Here is a 17932-nt window from a genome sequence, read left to right on the forward strand (position 1 = left end):
GGGAGCGAAGTGGTGCTGACATCACAGAGATTGTATGAGTATTAATGGAGAAAAGCGTTTGTAAGTCTTAGTGTCAAACCCAGGGTAAGCACTCAAACAATGTTCTCTCTCGTCATTTAGAATTAGCTGATTTTCAAAGATACTTTCCTCTTTTTAAAACGCCCGAAGAATTTAATGTGAAGTATTTGAAAACAAACAGAAGCGCTCCCTTCCTGTGGGGCATGTTCACAGAGTAGCTGGGATGCCGACATATTTCTCTTGGTCCCATAATAGATTTTTTGAGCTCCATTATCAAATAGTTTCTGTAGTTGTCAATCGTGACTTTGAAAAAGGAGCCTGATCCTGTGGTCTTTTAAGGAAGAATGGGCATCACATGGCAACTGAATATTTATACCACGCTCTCGTCTCTTCAAGCCGTTGTTGTTTTACTATCCTGACATCAAAACCTCGGGGCCCAGGGAAACCTCAGATGTTGGAGAATATCAAACGTGGTCTTCTTCTCCCCTTTTCCCTGGTAGATCTGACGCACCTTTGAACCTTCAAAGGCCGCAATAATCAATGAAGTGGGGAGACACGCGGCATCGCATGCATCATTGTGAAGATGCATTTATTAATGTAAAGTGCATCGTGTGGAACAGCAGTGGGGGCTGAATTAAAATGTGAGGATCAGTAATCCAGCGAAAAACCACGGAACAAAGGGAGAGAGAGACACGGGGCAGGCTGATGAAAGACGCTTTGCTGACTGGGGACTTCACTGAAGAGAGCTACATAAAAGGGAGATTACTGCTTAAGTAGGTTAATGTAACCCTGGTGTCTTAATTAAAATGTCTTTAACAAAAGAGGAAGAGGAATAGTGCTGGAAGTTTGGGGGAGGTGTCAGGGAAAGCGAAGAAGTTTACAGAGGGGAGAAGGAGGAGAATTTACGTTAAATATTGAGAACAACTCCCTGAGCAAAATAATCTTGAATTTCAATCACGAAGGATATTTAAAAATTGGTCGGACCAAGGAGGCAATTGGCTTTGGCGGCCAGCATGGGAAACAGCATTCTAATTTTAGAGCTTGCAGCCATTAACAACAAGAAGTTAACAACCAAAAACAAAGCAAGTGCATAAAAACGGGAGGAGAAGGAGCTCAAAAACAGACCAATGCAGAGACTGAGTGCTGGTAATGAGTACTTCCTTTTCTCACACGCCAGGATCCTGCTTTAAATGTGGTCCCTCTGTTACAGATTCTGAGACAGGAACGCGCCATTCCAAAGGAAAGGATTGGTTTCACCCCCAGTTTTGGGAAGCTCAATTTGGGGCCCTCCTTTCCCTGAATCACCATAAGATTTGGCCTAAGGAGCTGGGTTTTACTTGGGATGACACAGGAAAGAAGCGTCTGCTTTTATTTGATTAAGTCCTACCCTGTTTTTTCTCCATTCCACCCTGCAATAACTCAGTGATATCTGTCAGCATGCAGTGTCTCCTGGAGCCAAGCACACGTGAGGTCAAGCCTCATTGTAGGGTGGCCGTGCCTGCAGGGATGGCCAGGCCTGTCTTCTGCCAGTTAATGAGGCGATTCAGCTGCAGGGGGAGAAGGACAGGCATCCCTTCCAACCTGATGATTAAATGCATCAGGTGTGAAGTGAGATGCAAGGTTCTTCTCTTCTCAGAGGTCACTTTAAGGCGTGGAAAAGTAAAAAATCCTATGGAAAAAGAAAAGAGCTATCATCAGCTTGCCATTTGATATCAGATAGCATTTATTAAATAGATAAATATTTGTTAAACAGATCATCTTTATTAAGGTGTAGAGAATGAGGCCTGCATTTGCATACTAATGGGAACTGGCCAAAGAAACCCAAAGTTAATAGGAACTATCCAGAAGCCTCCATCTAACTTGAGTAGGAGAATGAAACATACAATGTATAATAGACACCTATTGCGTGTGTGTGTTTGTGTGTGTGTGTGTGTCTGTGTGTTATCGGAAAGGTAGAGAGGACTAGAAGTAAGCGAGAGGGGAAGAATATCCTAGTCAGAGGAACAGCACAAAGGAAGGCATAGAGTCGTGATAGGGCATGGCATGTTTGGGCAAAAGCAACATGGCTGGAACTACAGGCTCCAGAGAGAGGTGTGGAACCACTGGGGGATGCCCTGCCATGGCAACGTGAGATCTGTTTTCACTGCTATGCTGGTTTGGGAATATGTCACAGGTCCCTTAAAATGTTCATGACCCTTGACCTAGCAACTCCCTTGTGCTAGTCCCTTCCAAAAAATCCTTATTAGAGAAAAGCAAACAAGTAAGCAAAGGAAACTGCACATACACTGATATTTTATTTGTATTTTGTTTATAATAAAGAAGTGGAAATACCTAAACTTGACGAGCATAAGAACAAGGGAATGGCTAAATGCATGCTGATACAACCACATGATGTATCATACAGCTACTGAAATTATGTTTACAGTGTCTGTGACACAGGAGGGAGAGAAGCTTGGCTTTTATCATTAGGTTCAAAAAGCAAGGTACAAAATTGTTCAGACCCTTCAATTTCAACTTAAGCAGAAAGTATATTAAAACCTGGAAGGAAGGACACTGAAATGCTATTCTGTCTGTACGATACAGGGTTGTGAGTAAATGAATTCATTTTTTGTCCTGATTCCAAGCAGAATAGGTTCATTTTAGAAACTTTAGAAAGTATATTAAACTACTACTTGCTCTCAAATCTTTATCTCAGCATCTGCTTCTGGGGAGTCCGGAATAAGGGTGTTGAGGTCCTGGTTGTTATGATTCTAGCATCCAGTGTGCTCATATATAAGAGGAAATGATAAGACATGAAGAATCCACAGGAGATCAAGGGTAATGTGATGATCGTGGCAGGGAACGTGGTACTAGAGAAGGGCGGGTGGATTCAGGAAACCCCTCCAGAGGAGGTAACCACTTGGGAGTGCAATATGGAAGAAATGAAGTTAACTGTCCATGGGCCATATGGGTGTAGTTCTTCACCTCTGTGAGAGGGAGGCCTGCACCCTTGTGGGTGGTGGCAGGAGTGGGTGGGGCAGGATTCTCCATTTGGTTTAGGACATGCTGGATTTGAGGTGCCAGCATGATAGTCCTGTACCATTTATGATGGACTTCCTTGAGGGAAAGCACCTAGCCATCACCCAATAAACACCCACTGAATTGAAAAGAATTCTTTTTCCACATGTGGATTTTCTTTTTTCTTTTTTTTTTTTTTTAAGATTTTAATCTACTTATTTGACAGAGATAGAGACATCCAGCGAGAGAGGGAACACAAGCAGGGGGAGTGGGAGAGGAAGAAGCAGGCTCATAGTGGAAGAGCCTGATGTGGGGCTCGATCCCAGATCGCAGGGATCACGCCCTGAGCCGAAGGCAGACGCTTAACCGCTGTGCCACCCAGGCGCCCCCACATGTGGATTTTCTAATGGGGGTTTTCTTTAAAGGCCACTCACAAATTTAAGAGCTCATGCAGACCAGAAAGTGTGGGATCTGGGGTACGTGCTCACACATCTAGAATACATACTCAAGTTAATACAGCTGTTGAGACAGGAGTACATATGTGTATTAGAAAAACAGGTCCATCTGTAAAATGCTGCAAGATGCCTCCAGGTGTTCAGAATAGCTCTTTAACATGAATATTTTATCAATGCCAGAGAAGACAGAGGGAAACTGTATCCATTATATCCCCATCACCATCACATGTGGTTGAATGGACCTCTGACTGACGAATCTAAATATGTTTAAAACATTTTTCACCTCCAATGAAACTAGCAAGGCCTGATTTGTGTTGTTATTGCTCCTGCTAGATTCATGAAATATTTTGGATGCAGTTGCATTTTGGAAGTGTGGTTTGGCAAATTTTCATCCAAAGCATATGCTTTTATTTTATTTTTTAGCTAGCAGTTCAAATGTGGGGAAGTTGACATTTCAGAGCAAGTGGTAGAATGTGTGGGTGGGGGGGGGTGTTGTTGTTTTACTTGTGTCTTATTTTTAAGTTCAACTTTTCAAGTAAGGGATGGTTTAGGGTAACAAATAGCAGGAAAGAAGACCCATTTAAGAAAATGTGTTCTCCAGGGATGGCTCCTCAGCTCTGACAAGGCAGAGTCAAAGGCAAGGTCAGATCCCAGACTTTTGCTGAAAACCATTCAGTGGCTTCTCTTGGTCCTCGGGGTTCAGAAAAATCCTGTGGACCAGGCCTGGCTGCTCTCTCTTTCCAGCCACTTCTAGGGATCCTCTGAGCCCTACTCCCTCTGCTCTAGCCCTTCTGGTCTTTGGCCATCTCCTGCTTCTGTGTCTTCTCACACGCTGTTTCCCAGGCCTGGAGCTCTTCCTCCTCCTCGTCCCTCCACCTCGCTGAACTCCACGTGGACTTCCGATCTCAGCCTCATTGCCATTTCTTCCAGAAAGCAATAATCTTCTGCTGAGTGGTCCAAGGGGTGGATCTTCTGAAAAACGTCTATAGATTCAGTCACTTCACCAAACACTGAGCACTCTAGGATGAAAAAGTCCAACCCGAGGGTGGCAGTAATATTGTTGTTAGAGAGCAGATTTCCACAGTGAAGAGGAAATAAAAAGGGAGTCCTGGGCATCCTGCTCATTTACTTATTAGACACGACTGTGGAGCAAGTACTCTAAACCAGACGCTGTGCTGAGCCCATTACCTACATGACCCTAATTCTTACCATAACCCTATATTTATTTAATAATTTGTGAATTTAATACTATTTTAGAAATACCTTTTGGATACCCGCTATGTGCCTGGCTTTGTGCTAGGTACCAGGGGACACACTAGCAAACCAGGGAGACATGGTGCCTGCCCTCCTGGGGCAGACAGACACTGATAGGCTGATGGCACAGAGTGAATGGGTAGTCAGAAGCTGAGACACAGACTCTGGATAGAGAGGGCAAGCCGCAGGCAATCCCCATAGCAAAGAGCCTGGTGACGTAGTGCTTAAGCTGAGAGTGGAAGGATGGGGTGGGGATGGGGGGGTCACCAAGGCACCAGAGGGGAGGGCTGAGGAGGGGCATTGCTAGGTGAAAAGCCCTCAGGTAAGTGTTTACAACCTGCGGATCCTGGTAGGGCTTGTGTAGCAGAAGCAGAGCCACAATGACATGAGGACACCCGAGGTCAGAGATGTCATCCAGAACCAAATCTGCTGGCCCTCCTGGGCCTTGGTAGCATTGGAGGCTCCATCCTTTGACAAGGAGAAGCAAATGTGGAATTGGTAAGGGGAAGGGGGATGTTTTTAAAGATCTTCCTGGCTGCTACACAGAGAATTCTGGAGTCACCATTCAAATTGCAAATTCCTCTGAGGAATCCTTCTTTTCTCCATTGACTTCTTTGGACAAAGCCATTTCTTTTCCACCCTAAACACCCGTAATGACAGAAATGATTGTCATTTTCATTACATTTGGCAATGTATTACTTCCTTGGTGCTAATCATTCAGAGGCTCTGATATTGGTCCTTCCATCGCAGGGTTTCTTGTTCTTAGGTTGGCCATCCCCAAAGTCTCTGATAGATGACTTTCATCATTGGAGAAATGATTTCTGGTATCACTAGCAGTCACTTCTAGGAAAGCAGGTGGCCATGAGGACTCTGAGAAACAGGGGCTTGTGCCCATTTCTCCCATTTGCCCACCAGCAGCCCTTGAGAAGCGTGCATGGCATAACTTCAAGAGCAGAGTGGCTTCCCTCCACCCTGTGAATTCACCACCCACCATCTTCCCCTTCGACCCTACTTTTCAAGTGAGCTCTATCACACCCGCTGCCATACCATGAGGTGAGCTCTGCAGGACTAATGGGCAATTTCCACATCACCCCATTTCATTGTCATTGTAACTCTGTGCAGTGAGTCTACAGCAGATGACAGCTCAGCTGATATTTGGCCTCCAGAATTTTGGGGAAATAGTAAATGAAGCAAGCTCTCATCAGTATCTTGGCTCTCAAGCCTCCTAAATTTGCTGCGGAAAGTTTGATGTTTGTTGATTGTCTCTTCCTTAAGCAGGCAAACTTCAGCCGCAGGAGTTAATAAAATAAATTTTAGTCTCGCCCCAGGTACAGCAAAGCTGGCTGAACTGTGCATTTGATTGCATACAAAATGTGAACAGAGGAGCACAGAACCCTCCTCCTGGCAGCTTTCAGCACAATGAGATCAGCTGCAAGAATGGAATAAACTGGAGATTGATTTCTGTAGTTCCATTCATTTGCAGAAATTTGCAGACAATTAAGCTGTCCCCCTGCTGTATAGGTAGCTGATCCTTTTAGCCAGAGGCTGATTGAGATTTGCTGTCTATCCTCTGCACGTGGAGAGCTGTGGTGCTCCAAGTACACTCGAGTAAAGAGGGCTAAGGAACACTGTGCGGACCAGGCCTCCTTGTAAAAGTGCTCACCAGCTGTGGAGACAAGCATATTCACGCTTAGAGCCAGGGGCCCCGGAGTCACAGATGCCAAGGTTCCCAAGACTCACTCAAGAGCTAAGTGACTTTGGGTAAGTCTCTTACATCTTTTTTTTTTTTTTAAGATTTTATTTATTTATTCGACAGAGATAGAGACAGCCAGCGAGAGAGGGAACACAAGCAGGGGGAGTGGGAGAGGAAGAAGCAGGCTCCCAGCGGAGGATCCTGATGTGGGGCTCGATCCCAGAACGCCAGGATCACGCCCTGAGCCGAAGGCAGACGCTTAACAACTGTGCCACCCAGGCGCCCCAGTCTCTTACATCTTTGAGCCAGGCCAATGGGCACGGTGGTTCTACCTGTGAGTTGTTGGATGGGTTAAATGGGGTACTGGTACGGTGTCCCTAGCATGGTGCCCGGTGCATCCCTACTCCATAAATGGCAGCATTTGCTACAGCAGGCTTGGTGAGTCCAGGGCAAGGATACCAAGGAAATCTTTGGATTAGAAAGATGGGGAAGGAATAGGCTATGTGACCTTGAGACTTGGGTTTGGAATGCAAGCTTCAACCTCTCCAAAGGAATAATCTTCAGGATCCTTTAACCAGATGTGGAATTTGAACCTAAAAGCATCACACCTTTGCATGAAACCAGTAAAGGCTCCCCACTGCCCGGGAGTACATCTGACCTTCCCAACTTGATCTACAACACCGTCCACAACAGGGCCAGGTTGACCGTTGAGTCTCACATGGCACTGCCCTCCCTTAACTCCCTGCCTCGTCGGACAGGATGCTCCCAGCTTCTGCAGTGCTCTGCCTTGTGGAAATATCTCCTCTTAGCACACAACTTTGCCCAGAACTTACAACAGTAGGGATAGAACAAACATAGACACTTGTGGCTTCTTCACTAAGTTGGTGCTATTTTTCTTTCTCAGTTATTACCTGATACAAAAACAGGAACTAGGAGGGAGGGGAAGGTAGACCTGAGTTCTGTGGTCTCTTCTGGCCCGTGTGAGTATTGGCTAATGGAGATCCTCTGACAGGTGGCACGAGAGGCCCATGCTACTTTTTGGCCTTGGGTTCGGTGTGAAGGGTCAGGGTTGTTCCCCTGAAACCTCACTGCTTTCTTGGGGTGGCCTCAGCTGGTGGTGGTGGGAGGGGACGGTGAGAACCAAAGCCTGGAGCCTGGTCCCACCAATGGAGTGCCGTCTGGGCCAAAGACTTTCTGATCTTCACTTCTGGAGCACCTTGCCCTCGCAGTGTCTACTCTGGGCACCTTGCCTTGATGGGTGTCCTAGGTGGCTTCTATGGGAACAAACCTTGTCACAGAACACCTGTGCGGAGGAGGCTCATTGGGAAGGGGTCTTGGCATCCTCACCTATGGCGGAGTGAGAGCAGCAGGAATCTCAGCCATCATGGGACCAGCGGGGACCCGCTGCACATGGTCCCACTGGAGGCCGGGGGCCTGGGCCGTCACTGGGTGTTGACTCCATCCCTTTCTCCTTCACAATCCTCACAGTGTGGCAGCAAGTCCATGAAAACACTGCGGAAGCGTATTGTGATTCCCTTTTCTGAATTCCAGGAAAAGGCCGATGTGCAGAGACAGAAAGTAGATCCGCGGTAGCCTGTGGCCCAGGCTTGGAATAGGGGAGCGGCTGCATGGGGGCAGCAGTCTCCTTCAGGATGATGGAAATGTTCTGAAATTGGACTGTGGTGATGATCGCTCAGCTCTGTAAATTTCCTGGTAATCACTGCATTGCACACTTAAAAACTGGTGAATCTGATGGTACGTAAATTCCACCTTGAAAACACTTTCAAATGCTGTGGGAAGTAAGAGGGCAGAGGGACTCCAACTCCGCCTTTCTCCAAATCGAACACTCATGCTTGCATTTTCGGAGGAATCTTTGTGCCCTGTGAAAGCAGGGTTGGGGAAAGGAAGAAATGGGAAAAAGGAGCATCCTCACGTTCCCTCTTTAAGTCTGTTCTCCACACAGCAGCCAGCATGTGAGTCTTTTTAATTGTAAGTAGGCTCCTGTCACGTCTCAGCTTAAACCCCCACCCCCCTAAGACTCACATCTCACGCAAATTAAAAGCCAGAGTCCTCTCTGTGGGCTACACTGCAGGCTGGACAGCATCTAAATTCCCTTTCCCAACTCCCTGAGTGGTCTCCTCCCCATGCTCCTCCCAGTGCTCTGGCCAAGCGGGCTCCTCCCTCCTGCTGCCTGGCGGTCCCTCCTCCCCATGTGCACATGGCTCCCTCTGCCTTCATCCTTCGTTGCCACCTTCCCAGGAGGCCCTTCCTGTGGCCTCCGTGGCTAAAATCTCAGCGGCCATCCACCCTGCACACCTTCAGCCCCCCTGCTTGGTTGTGCTCCAGGCCACTGTTCTGCTCATGTCTCTCTCCCCATTCTAGAATGTGAGCTCCATGGGAGCAGAGGTTTGTCCCTTGTGCACTGTACTTTCCCAGATGCTTAGAATTAGTCTTGGGGGAGAGGAAGAGCTCCACAGGTAGTTTTTGAATGAATGAATGAATGAATGAATGAATGAATGAATGAATATGAATCCTGTCTTCCTCCCCTTCTCACATTCTCCATTTCTTTCCTTCTTCCTCCTTCCCCGGCCCCCTCCCCCCTGGCCACAGTTATTGGGGTCTCCCCCTTATTTCTAGCATGCTCTTTTTACTGTGTGATGTGACACCCTCAGGGAGTGTGAAACTTGCTTCTAACACACTGCCAATTTCTCCTGAGATTGAGAAGCAGAGAAGAAAGCAAATGGGATAGTAAACCCAAACACCCTACAACAGAAAGGCAAAGGTTCCGGTGAGCCCGCAGGAGATGAGAGACGTTCTGGAAGGGGGACAATTCTCCTGTAATAAAGTCCTGCATGAGTGAGTCTCCCCGGGGACACTGTTCTGCCCCTTTGACTTAAGCAAGATTAGATGAGGCTGCTGCAGGCCTCCTTCTGTTCCAGGCCCAAAGATGCTGAAGATCATCACCCAGCAACTGCAGGGCCAGAGGGAGGGTCCTATGGGAGGCACACGCCTGTGTGTGTGCCCCGCGTGGCTGAGAAAACCACCTCAGTTTGAAGCAGGAAGGTGTGTTTTGTGTGTCATATGTGTCCTTGGGTTTAGGCTTGTCATGTGTGGCTGTTGCATGTGTATCTATTCATGAGTGGTGTGTGTGTGTGTGTGTGTGTGTGTATACACGTGGTGTGCATGAGCATTTATGTCTGATGAGAATGTTGACGTTAGTGTGCAGGTGTCTAGTGAATCTGGAAAGCTAGACACGTCTGTGAGTCTATGTGTGTCTGTGTTAAGATCTGGCCTTAGGCCACCAACAGCTGAATTACTCACTCGTAAAAGGGACTGAGTGGCTTGTCTTCATTTCCTCACATCCCTGTTCTGGTATTAATAAGACCCATCCTTCACTTTTGTGCTGTTCTTTGGAGAGCACAGAATGCTTCCACGCACAATTTCTCATTTCATTCTGATAACCAAGAGCATGGGCAGATTATCCTCCTTTACAGATGAGAAATTCCCCTTCAACCTCTCTCTGTCCTCAAGGAAAGCAGTTTCCATCCTCCCTGCTTGGGCTGACTGCTGCTGATCCACTCCCATCCCACTCCCATCCCACTCCTGCGGGTACGCACCCCCATCTGTTGTCCCCCGCGCTCGCCCCACGCTGCGGCTTCCTTCCGAGAGCCCTTTCCTCCTCATGCCCAGCACACTTGCTGGCCTCCCCTTTAACTGACATGACAAACTTCTTCCGGTGTCTCTCCTTTCCTTGTGCACCAAAGCCCTCGCTTCTCATTGATTCCCCTGACACCCGACCCTAACACACTGTTAAGCTGCTCTTTCTAAAATCAATACCTATTCATTGTCAAGCCCAACAGCCTTCTGATGGTATTCGGCTTTTTGGAGGGGATGTCTGCATTGTGTGATATGGCCATGTAACCCCTTCCTTCTTGACATTCTCATCTCTTCATCCTTCTGGTTTCCCCCTTTCTGCCACCTAACCTTTCCGTGGCTTTTACTGGCCTTTTAGAAACCCTTCAAATGGTTGAGCCCCTCCCATTTCCCTCTCAACATAATCTGGCTGGTGTCAGCTTCTCCTTTCCATCGAGCTACCCTTGTACGTGGGTGCTTGTGACATCTCTCTCCCTCATTCATCACTCCCTCCTGAAGACAACTCTTTATATGCCCTCCAGAAATCTCTGTTGGATGCCCAACAGTGCCCGTGCCCAGAACTGCTGTTTTGCTTTGGTTTTTTCTCTTCGCCCACTATCTTGGTAATGGCAACATCAGAAGTCAGGAAATCCTCACACAGCCTCTCCTTTACCCTGATGTTCCATTCTCTCCCACATCCTCTCTCTTCTCCTTCTATAAACAGCTCTTAGTTTGGTCACATTCTTTTCATCCCCTCGGCTTCTGTTTTCTTTCCTTTAGGTTACCACCACAGCCTGGTGCATTCGGAGGCTTCACATCCCGGATTGACAGACACAAGCACGCACAGCCGGGCATAAACACGATTGCACGGCATACCTGTCTTGATCTGCGCAAGGTGTATGGTTGTCAGTCACATCAGATGCTGTGGCTCCTATGTGGCCCCAGTCACACAGAAACACATGGCTTCAGAGCACGCAAACAAACCATTTCGCACAGGCCTGATCAAAGTTAGACACAGAAGCAAGTATCGAGGTAGACATGTGTCAACAAACACGTGGTTGTAGCTTTACACATAAATCACAGACAAAGACAAACGCAGAGCAACTAACATGAAAACATAGCCATGGACAAATAGTTATTGAGGTCCTGCCTCAAAGGCAAAAAGTTGGGAGACACGGGATGTCCCAGCCCCCCAATTCCTTACCGTACCCTCCATGGAGGGCTCTGATGCACACGGAGGCATCTCTGAAATCAACCATTTCCCCCCCTCTACGCTGCTCCGTTTTACCCATGCTGCTTGCCATTCTGAGACTCCAGCTGCCGGCTGCTTTTCTTAGGCACTTCAGACCCAAGGGCTTACACAGCTGTGCTGGTTGCTAAACTTCTGGGGTGCCGTGAGAGCTGGGTACAGGGACTGGCCATTGCAGGATTGACTCACTGGTGAGCGGGGAGGTCCCCAGCTGTAGAAATGGGGACTCAAGAGCCTGACCCCCCAGGTCCCCATGAGGACACATATATCACCCATCCACAGTCCTGCAAACACCAGTAAGCCCTTTACTACAAACAACTGGAGAGCTTGTTACTGACGACACGGTACTCTTTTTCATTACTTTAGAAACATTTACACATACCATCGTCATGAACTGAAGCTTACCTTTGCCGTGTCACAGAGCCAAATCACCAACCCCTCCTGTTTGCATAGAACCTTAAGTCTTTTCAGAGTGCTTGCTGAGACATTCTCTCATCTGAACCTCAAGATTTCTTTATTGTAAATGAGATTCATATGTTGTACATATTTTACACGTTTTCTATCCCTTTGCCATTCCCTCACAAACCAACAGAATCTTCGCAGATGCTATGTACCTCAGTGTTCTGTGAATATAATCCACTGTGTTTTTCCTTGTCTTATCGTTGTCTGTCCCATTCTCTCTCTCTGCTGCTGCTGCTTTTTGCCTGATTGGGCTGCGTTATTTTGTTGTTGGTGGTTGGCTGGATGGGTGGGTTTGTTGTGGTTGTTTTAACCCTTGTTATTTTTCCTCCATTACACATACAACACTCTAGTTCTCTGTCTTTACCTGAATAGTAATTATTTGGTCTTCCTAGAAACCAGTCTTTATTTACACTCATGCACTGAGATTTTAAATGTTATTCTTCTATGCTTACTATAGTTTATATAAGGTAGGAGGTGCCCAATATGGTGTGCTGTGTTTCCCTACACATTTTCTCCTATGTATTCAATCTGCTAGCTAGGTGAATTGAGCAAGTCACATGACCTCTCTGAACTTGGTATTCCTCATTAGTTGAGGGGGGACAAGATTTACTTGAGAAGTTAATTGCAAATATGAGAGTGGACATGTGTAATGTGCCCAGCACATTGCCCAGGGCACACATGAGAAATTGTCACTATTAGTCTGTGGTGGTGATTGTGAAAGCGGTCAATGTGGTAGTCATGGTTATAACATGCTCTTCATGACTGCATTACTGCTAACTATCTAAGAGTGTCTCCTGCTGATGGACCCAAATTCAACTTTGTCTTGCAGTTGAACATGTAGGTTGTCTGCCATTTTTACCCTTTATAAATAATGTCTCGCTGAATACATTTCTGCATACAGTTTTATTCTTCTTTTGAATTTAGCATTTGAATGTATTCCTAGGAGTGATATCGCCAAGTGAAGGGATATGTATACTTGTAAGATTCCTGATAAATAAATATTGTCTGATTGCTTTCCACCAAGAGGACTATCAGATTACACTCCCATCAAAATCTAAAGAAAAATTATAGAAGCTTTCTTAGCCTTAGGTGATCTGGTTTCCTGTTTGACTTTTCTTATATAGATTTTCCTTTAAAATTATACACACACACGCACATGCACACGCACATACACATACATGCATACATATACACACATACTTTTGTGGGGCATGGATCAATGATGGTATTTAAATATCATGTGGCACGTGATTTTGGTAGGAATCCGTTGTCCAAAGTTTGAGATGCTTATGCTCGATGATACATAACATAATTTCATTAGTAGGTGTCATTGACTGAAATTGTTTTATATACTGAAAATGATATCCCCCTTTCAATTCTCTTTCAGTCCTCTGATCAGATCAAGGGGAAACTCTCAGCTTGGTGCTAACAACCCTTTAATGCCCCACTACCCCTTTCTTATCTCCCTTTTAAAAAGAAGATCTTGGGGGTGCCTGGGTGGTGCAGTAAGTTGAGGGTCAGATTCTTTTTTTCAACTCAGGTCCTGATCTCAGGGTGGTGAGATCTAGCCCCACATCGGGCTCCGCACTCAGCAAGGAGTTTGGTTGAGTCTTTCTGCCCCTCCCCCACCTCTCTCAAATAAATAAATAAATCTTAAAAAATTTTTTTAAAAAGAAGGAGGAGCTTATTTTTCCCCTGAATTTCCAACTCAAATCGAATACAATCATTTGGTCTCCAGTATGTTTATTTTCATGTTTTCCTACTTTTTATGGAAAGCAATACTGCTACTTCATTTAAATTATGACACAAAGTTCCCTCTTTTGCACACATTTATGTCACTGAATAGACAAATTACAAATAGGACAGAAATCTTGACAGTGTTGTTCCAATAATTGAAGTTTGGAACGTCTATACAGCATGGGCAGTGCATTCCACAGTCGGCCTACTAATAATAACAAATAGTCCTCAAAAAAACATAGACTAGGAGTCTCCATAATGCCTGACATAGTGTGGACCTTCGTGATTTCTCCTTCATCCCTATTCATTTGTGAGTGTAAGAACCTTGCAGTTGGCCGTGAGGAGAGTCACTTTTATATCCAGTGGGTTCTGTGGGTTAGTGACCAGGTGAGTAATCTCCTCACTTGGCAGATTAAGAATGGGAATATACAAGTACTGAAGGATGTATAAATCAAGACTGACATTGTGAATAGAATGATTCAGAAGATGGAATTAAAGAGCTTAATGATAGTCATTGTGAATCACAATGTCAGCTTTAGTATGATTCTAACGATGTACTTGCTAACACTAATGAGGTTTGATAGAATAAAATTAACAATGTCCAAACAGCTGTATGCTTTCACAACAAAGGAACCATATCTCAGAGCAGACTGATACATCCTTTCCATGGGGGATTTTAGTCAATTGATTTTGTTTTTTTCTCTTTTAGGATATATTTAAATTTGCAAGAACTTCTCCGGTCCCAAGACAAAAGAGGTCCATTGTGGTATCTCCCATTTTAATTCCAGAGAATCAGAGACAACCTTTCCCAAGAGATGTTGGCAAGGTAAGTCAGACAAAAGACAAATGACATAACAAAGGCATGTTTTTATTAAGAGGAGAGCATATACACAAGGCAAGCTGACTGTGACTGTCTTGGTGGCCACCCGAAATCAGTCTCTATTCCTCTATGATAAAAAGCCAGATGGTTTTGCTAATGAAAGAATGACAAAAAACCATCAAACAACAAAAAAAGCATTTACAAAAAAAAACAATAATAACACCTTTGAATACTACACTTTGGAGAGCTACATGGCAGATAACAATGCTAAAGTTGTGTCTGGAAGGTATCATTGGTTAAGGAATAAACTCATTGCTTTTAAGATGATGTCTAGGCAACCAGGCAGATACTCTACTCTACTATAGTAATATAGTAATGTGATGATACGTGGCCTTTTTATTTAGATCCTAGTTTTCTTTTCCTTCTTTTATTTTTAAAGATTTATTTATTTATTCAAGAGAGAGGGAGAGAGAGAGTCAGCAGGAGGGGCAGAGGGAGAGGGAGAGAGAGCGAGTCTTAAGCAGACTCCACGTGGAGTTCAGAACCCAATGTGGGACTCGATCTCATGACCCCAAGATCACAATCTGAGCCAAAACCAAGAGTCAGACGCCCAAACAACTGTACCACCCAGGCGCTCCTAGATCCTAGTTTTCAGAGGTGTTAAGTCCAGGAGCACCACTGGGTCGGCTCTCTAAAAACTAAACCAGATCAAAAGAACTAAATCATACTAACCAGACCCAGAAAACATTGTTGCACAAGTCGGTGCAATAAAACTTTTCCAGGAAGAAATATTCGTTGTTAAATGGGCAAAAATACTGATGTGCCTGGTCAGCACATTCTCTCCCCATAGAAGAGTCAACAAGGAGAATCAAATTTAAACCAGTTAGTATTTTTTGGTCATTACAGACTTTGAACAGTGGTATTTAGTTCAACGAATGATCTTGATGGCTGGTGCTATTGGATTATTTATTCATTCATTACATAAAGAAGAAGCATCTGTTATATGCCAGACTCCAAGATTGGGGCTGGATGAATATTGGTGTGAACAGCACAGAAGCCCCTGTTGTGATGGAACTTGTACTGTACTGGGGAGATAGATATTTTGATGAATAAACAAACAAACAAGAAAATTGCAAAGAATAAGAAATTCTGTGAAGAGCAGAAGCAGTTCTTCAGAAAGAGAGTAAATGGCCAGACCAGGGAGTAGAGGGACAGAAGTGTTCACACACATGGCCAGGAATGCTGGTCAGAGACCCTGGTGTTTGATTGGAGACTGGAAAGATAAGAAAGGGACAGCCATGGGACGATCTGGGGAAGCTTCATTCTTAGCAGAGGGCTCTGCATGTGCCAAGTCTGCAGGTGGGAAAGAATGAGGCATATTTGAGGAGCAAAATATCTGCATGGCTGCAATGAGGTGAGCAAGGAAGAAAGTGGTAAGAGCTGAAGTCAGAGAAGTTGACCTGTCGTAGAGCCTCCAGAGACCATGGGAGTGGGGATTTCATTGTGTACACATCAAGAAACCACTGGAAGGTCACCCCATGTGTGTGCTGAAAGACCCTCTGGCTGCCTCATAGGGAATTATTTGTGAGAGCAGAGTGGTCAAGAGGAGTGGACACAGAGATATCTACCAGGAGGGGTGTTTTAAGGTGACCTGGGCCAGAAGTAAGGGTCACTTGGACTATTAGAAATCTAATTCTGTTGAAAATTAGAGGCATCAATGATCCAATGTCCTGGTAATCACTGTATTTGTGACTTTAAAATACCACTGTGCCAAAGACACCTTTCTTTAAGCAAAATCTTGCCAGGAGTCCAGGACATGATGAGAAAGGAAGCAGAGCTGTACCAAGTGGACAGTGGTGGGATTGATGAGCCCTGTCCTCTGGACAACCCTAACCACTGTGATGGCCCTTGTGTAGGTGTCCCTAAAGCCCAGGGTGGCACCCACCAAGGGTCAGGTTCCTCAAGTCTGCAAGGCTCTGCCCCCAAACAGTTTCAGAGACACAAGTTGCATCCTTGCTCTTTAGACCTTCATGTAAGCCGGTGTTCTCAACCCTCGCTGTACATCTGAGTTGTCTAGGGCAGTTAAAATACAGATGCTAGGCTCCACCTTCCAAGACTGATTCAGTTGGTCAAGGAGTGAGGACCAAGCATCAGCATTTTTTTTTTTTTAAATCGTAGATGATTCTGGTGGGTAACCAGGTTTGAGAACCACTGGCCTAAACCAGTCCTACTTTAAGAGGAGCCACGGGCCAGCAGCATCAGCACCACCTGGTTGTGAATAACTGCACTGCCGTACAAAAACTATGTCCATGCTTTTTATGCCTTTGAAGGAACTTTTTCCCTCTTTGTGCCTGCTTGGTTTTATTCATCCATCTTATGCTTTTCTTTATATCCTATGTCTTACCTCCATCCACTCCACTAATAGCTAACAAGTGATGCTCTGCTCTACTGTGAGAGAGTATATGGGGTGTCTTCAGAGTTTGGGGAGGTGGGGAGAAAGGAAACATATCCCACCCACCTACCCAAACTCTCTGAGTCAGGCAGCTTTAATTTTATAAATATCACATATCAGACTTTAGTGTAAGATGCCATTTGAAGAAGAGACTCTGTGGTTATGAAAGTATAAAGACACTTGTCTCACTTTGGTTTCCCCCAGAAGCTGACCCTGAGACAAGGATTCAAATGTAGGTAGTTTATTTAGGATAAGAAGAGAACACTTGTAGGGGAGTGAGAAAGTGAGACAGGGAAGAAAAGGAGCCAGTTAAGAGGACTGTTTATTAAGGCAACTATGGCTGTCTGTCAGTGACTGCATTGTAATCCCGAGGGGAAATGCTAGGAAATGGTGTAAACACAGGGAAGAGAGCTGGAAGTCTGCTGATGTGCCGTGAAAAGGTGAGATCCAAGGTCGGGGACAGGGCACTGATGGATTCTCTTCTGTCACTGAACTTAATATATTTTGCTTTACAGGCCAGGTTTTCTTTGTCTCATCTTCTGCTCCCATCTCATTTTCTGAACTAACTTTCTTGTCTTGTGCCTTTGAAGCCGACTGTACTTGCTTCTCTCCATTAATAAGTACTTGCTCCAATCCAGGCGAGAAAATCTCTGAAATTCATGTCAACTCACATCAATAAACACATATTCAGCATCTGCTATTTACAAGGCACTGTGTGAGGGGCTGGAGAGTTAACGACAAAAGACAATAGACAGGTCCTTAATCTCACAGGATTACAGAAGAATAGGAAAAATCATCACAAATGCATTATTTGTCCAATACTGTAAAATATTAGCACCTTTCATCTATTATATTGAATTCTCATAATAGCAACCCCATGAGGATCATCTTCCAAAGTGCCACCTGAGACTAATGAGACTCAGGGCTAGTCACCTGTCTGGAGCCACACAGTAGCAGAGATGAGCTCCATGCCAACTCTTTGAGATTGCAGAGTCTCTGCTCTTTTTTTTTTTTAAGACTTTATTTATTTATTTATTTATTTATTTATTTATTTATTTGACAGAGGGATAGAGAGCACAGGTAGGCATAGTGGCAGGTAGAGGTGTAGGGAAAAGCAGGCTCTCTGCTGAGCAGGGAACCTGACAGGGGGCTTGATCCCAGG

The 17932-nt window shown here is 45.2% G+C and overlaps 1 protein-coding gene across 1 annotated transcript in view; it reads left to right on the plus strand.

Annotated features, from left to right (window-relative positions):
- CDH13 (cadherin 13) overlaps positions 1 to 17932 on the plus strand; it is a 984218-nt gene that overhangs the window by 423148 nt on the left and 543138 nt on the right. Inside the window, exon 4 of the mRNA XM_045796090.2 lies at positions 14208 to 14324. Coding sequence (XP_045652046.2) covers positions 14208 to 14324 — 117 coding nt within the window. The remainder of the gene's footprint in view (positions 1 to 14207; positions 14325 to 17932) is intronic.

This window comes from Ursus americanus, chromosome 21, assembly GCF_024610735.1.
Source record: "Ursus americanus isolate L20-20 chromosome 21, mUrsAme1.1.p, whole genome shotgun sequence".
Taxonomy (NCBI): domain Eukaryota; kingdom Metazoa; phylum Chordata; class Mammalia; order Carnivora; family Ursidae; genus Ursus; species Ursus americanus.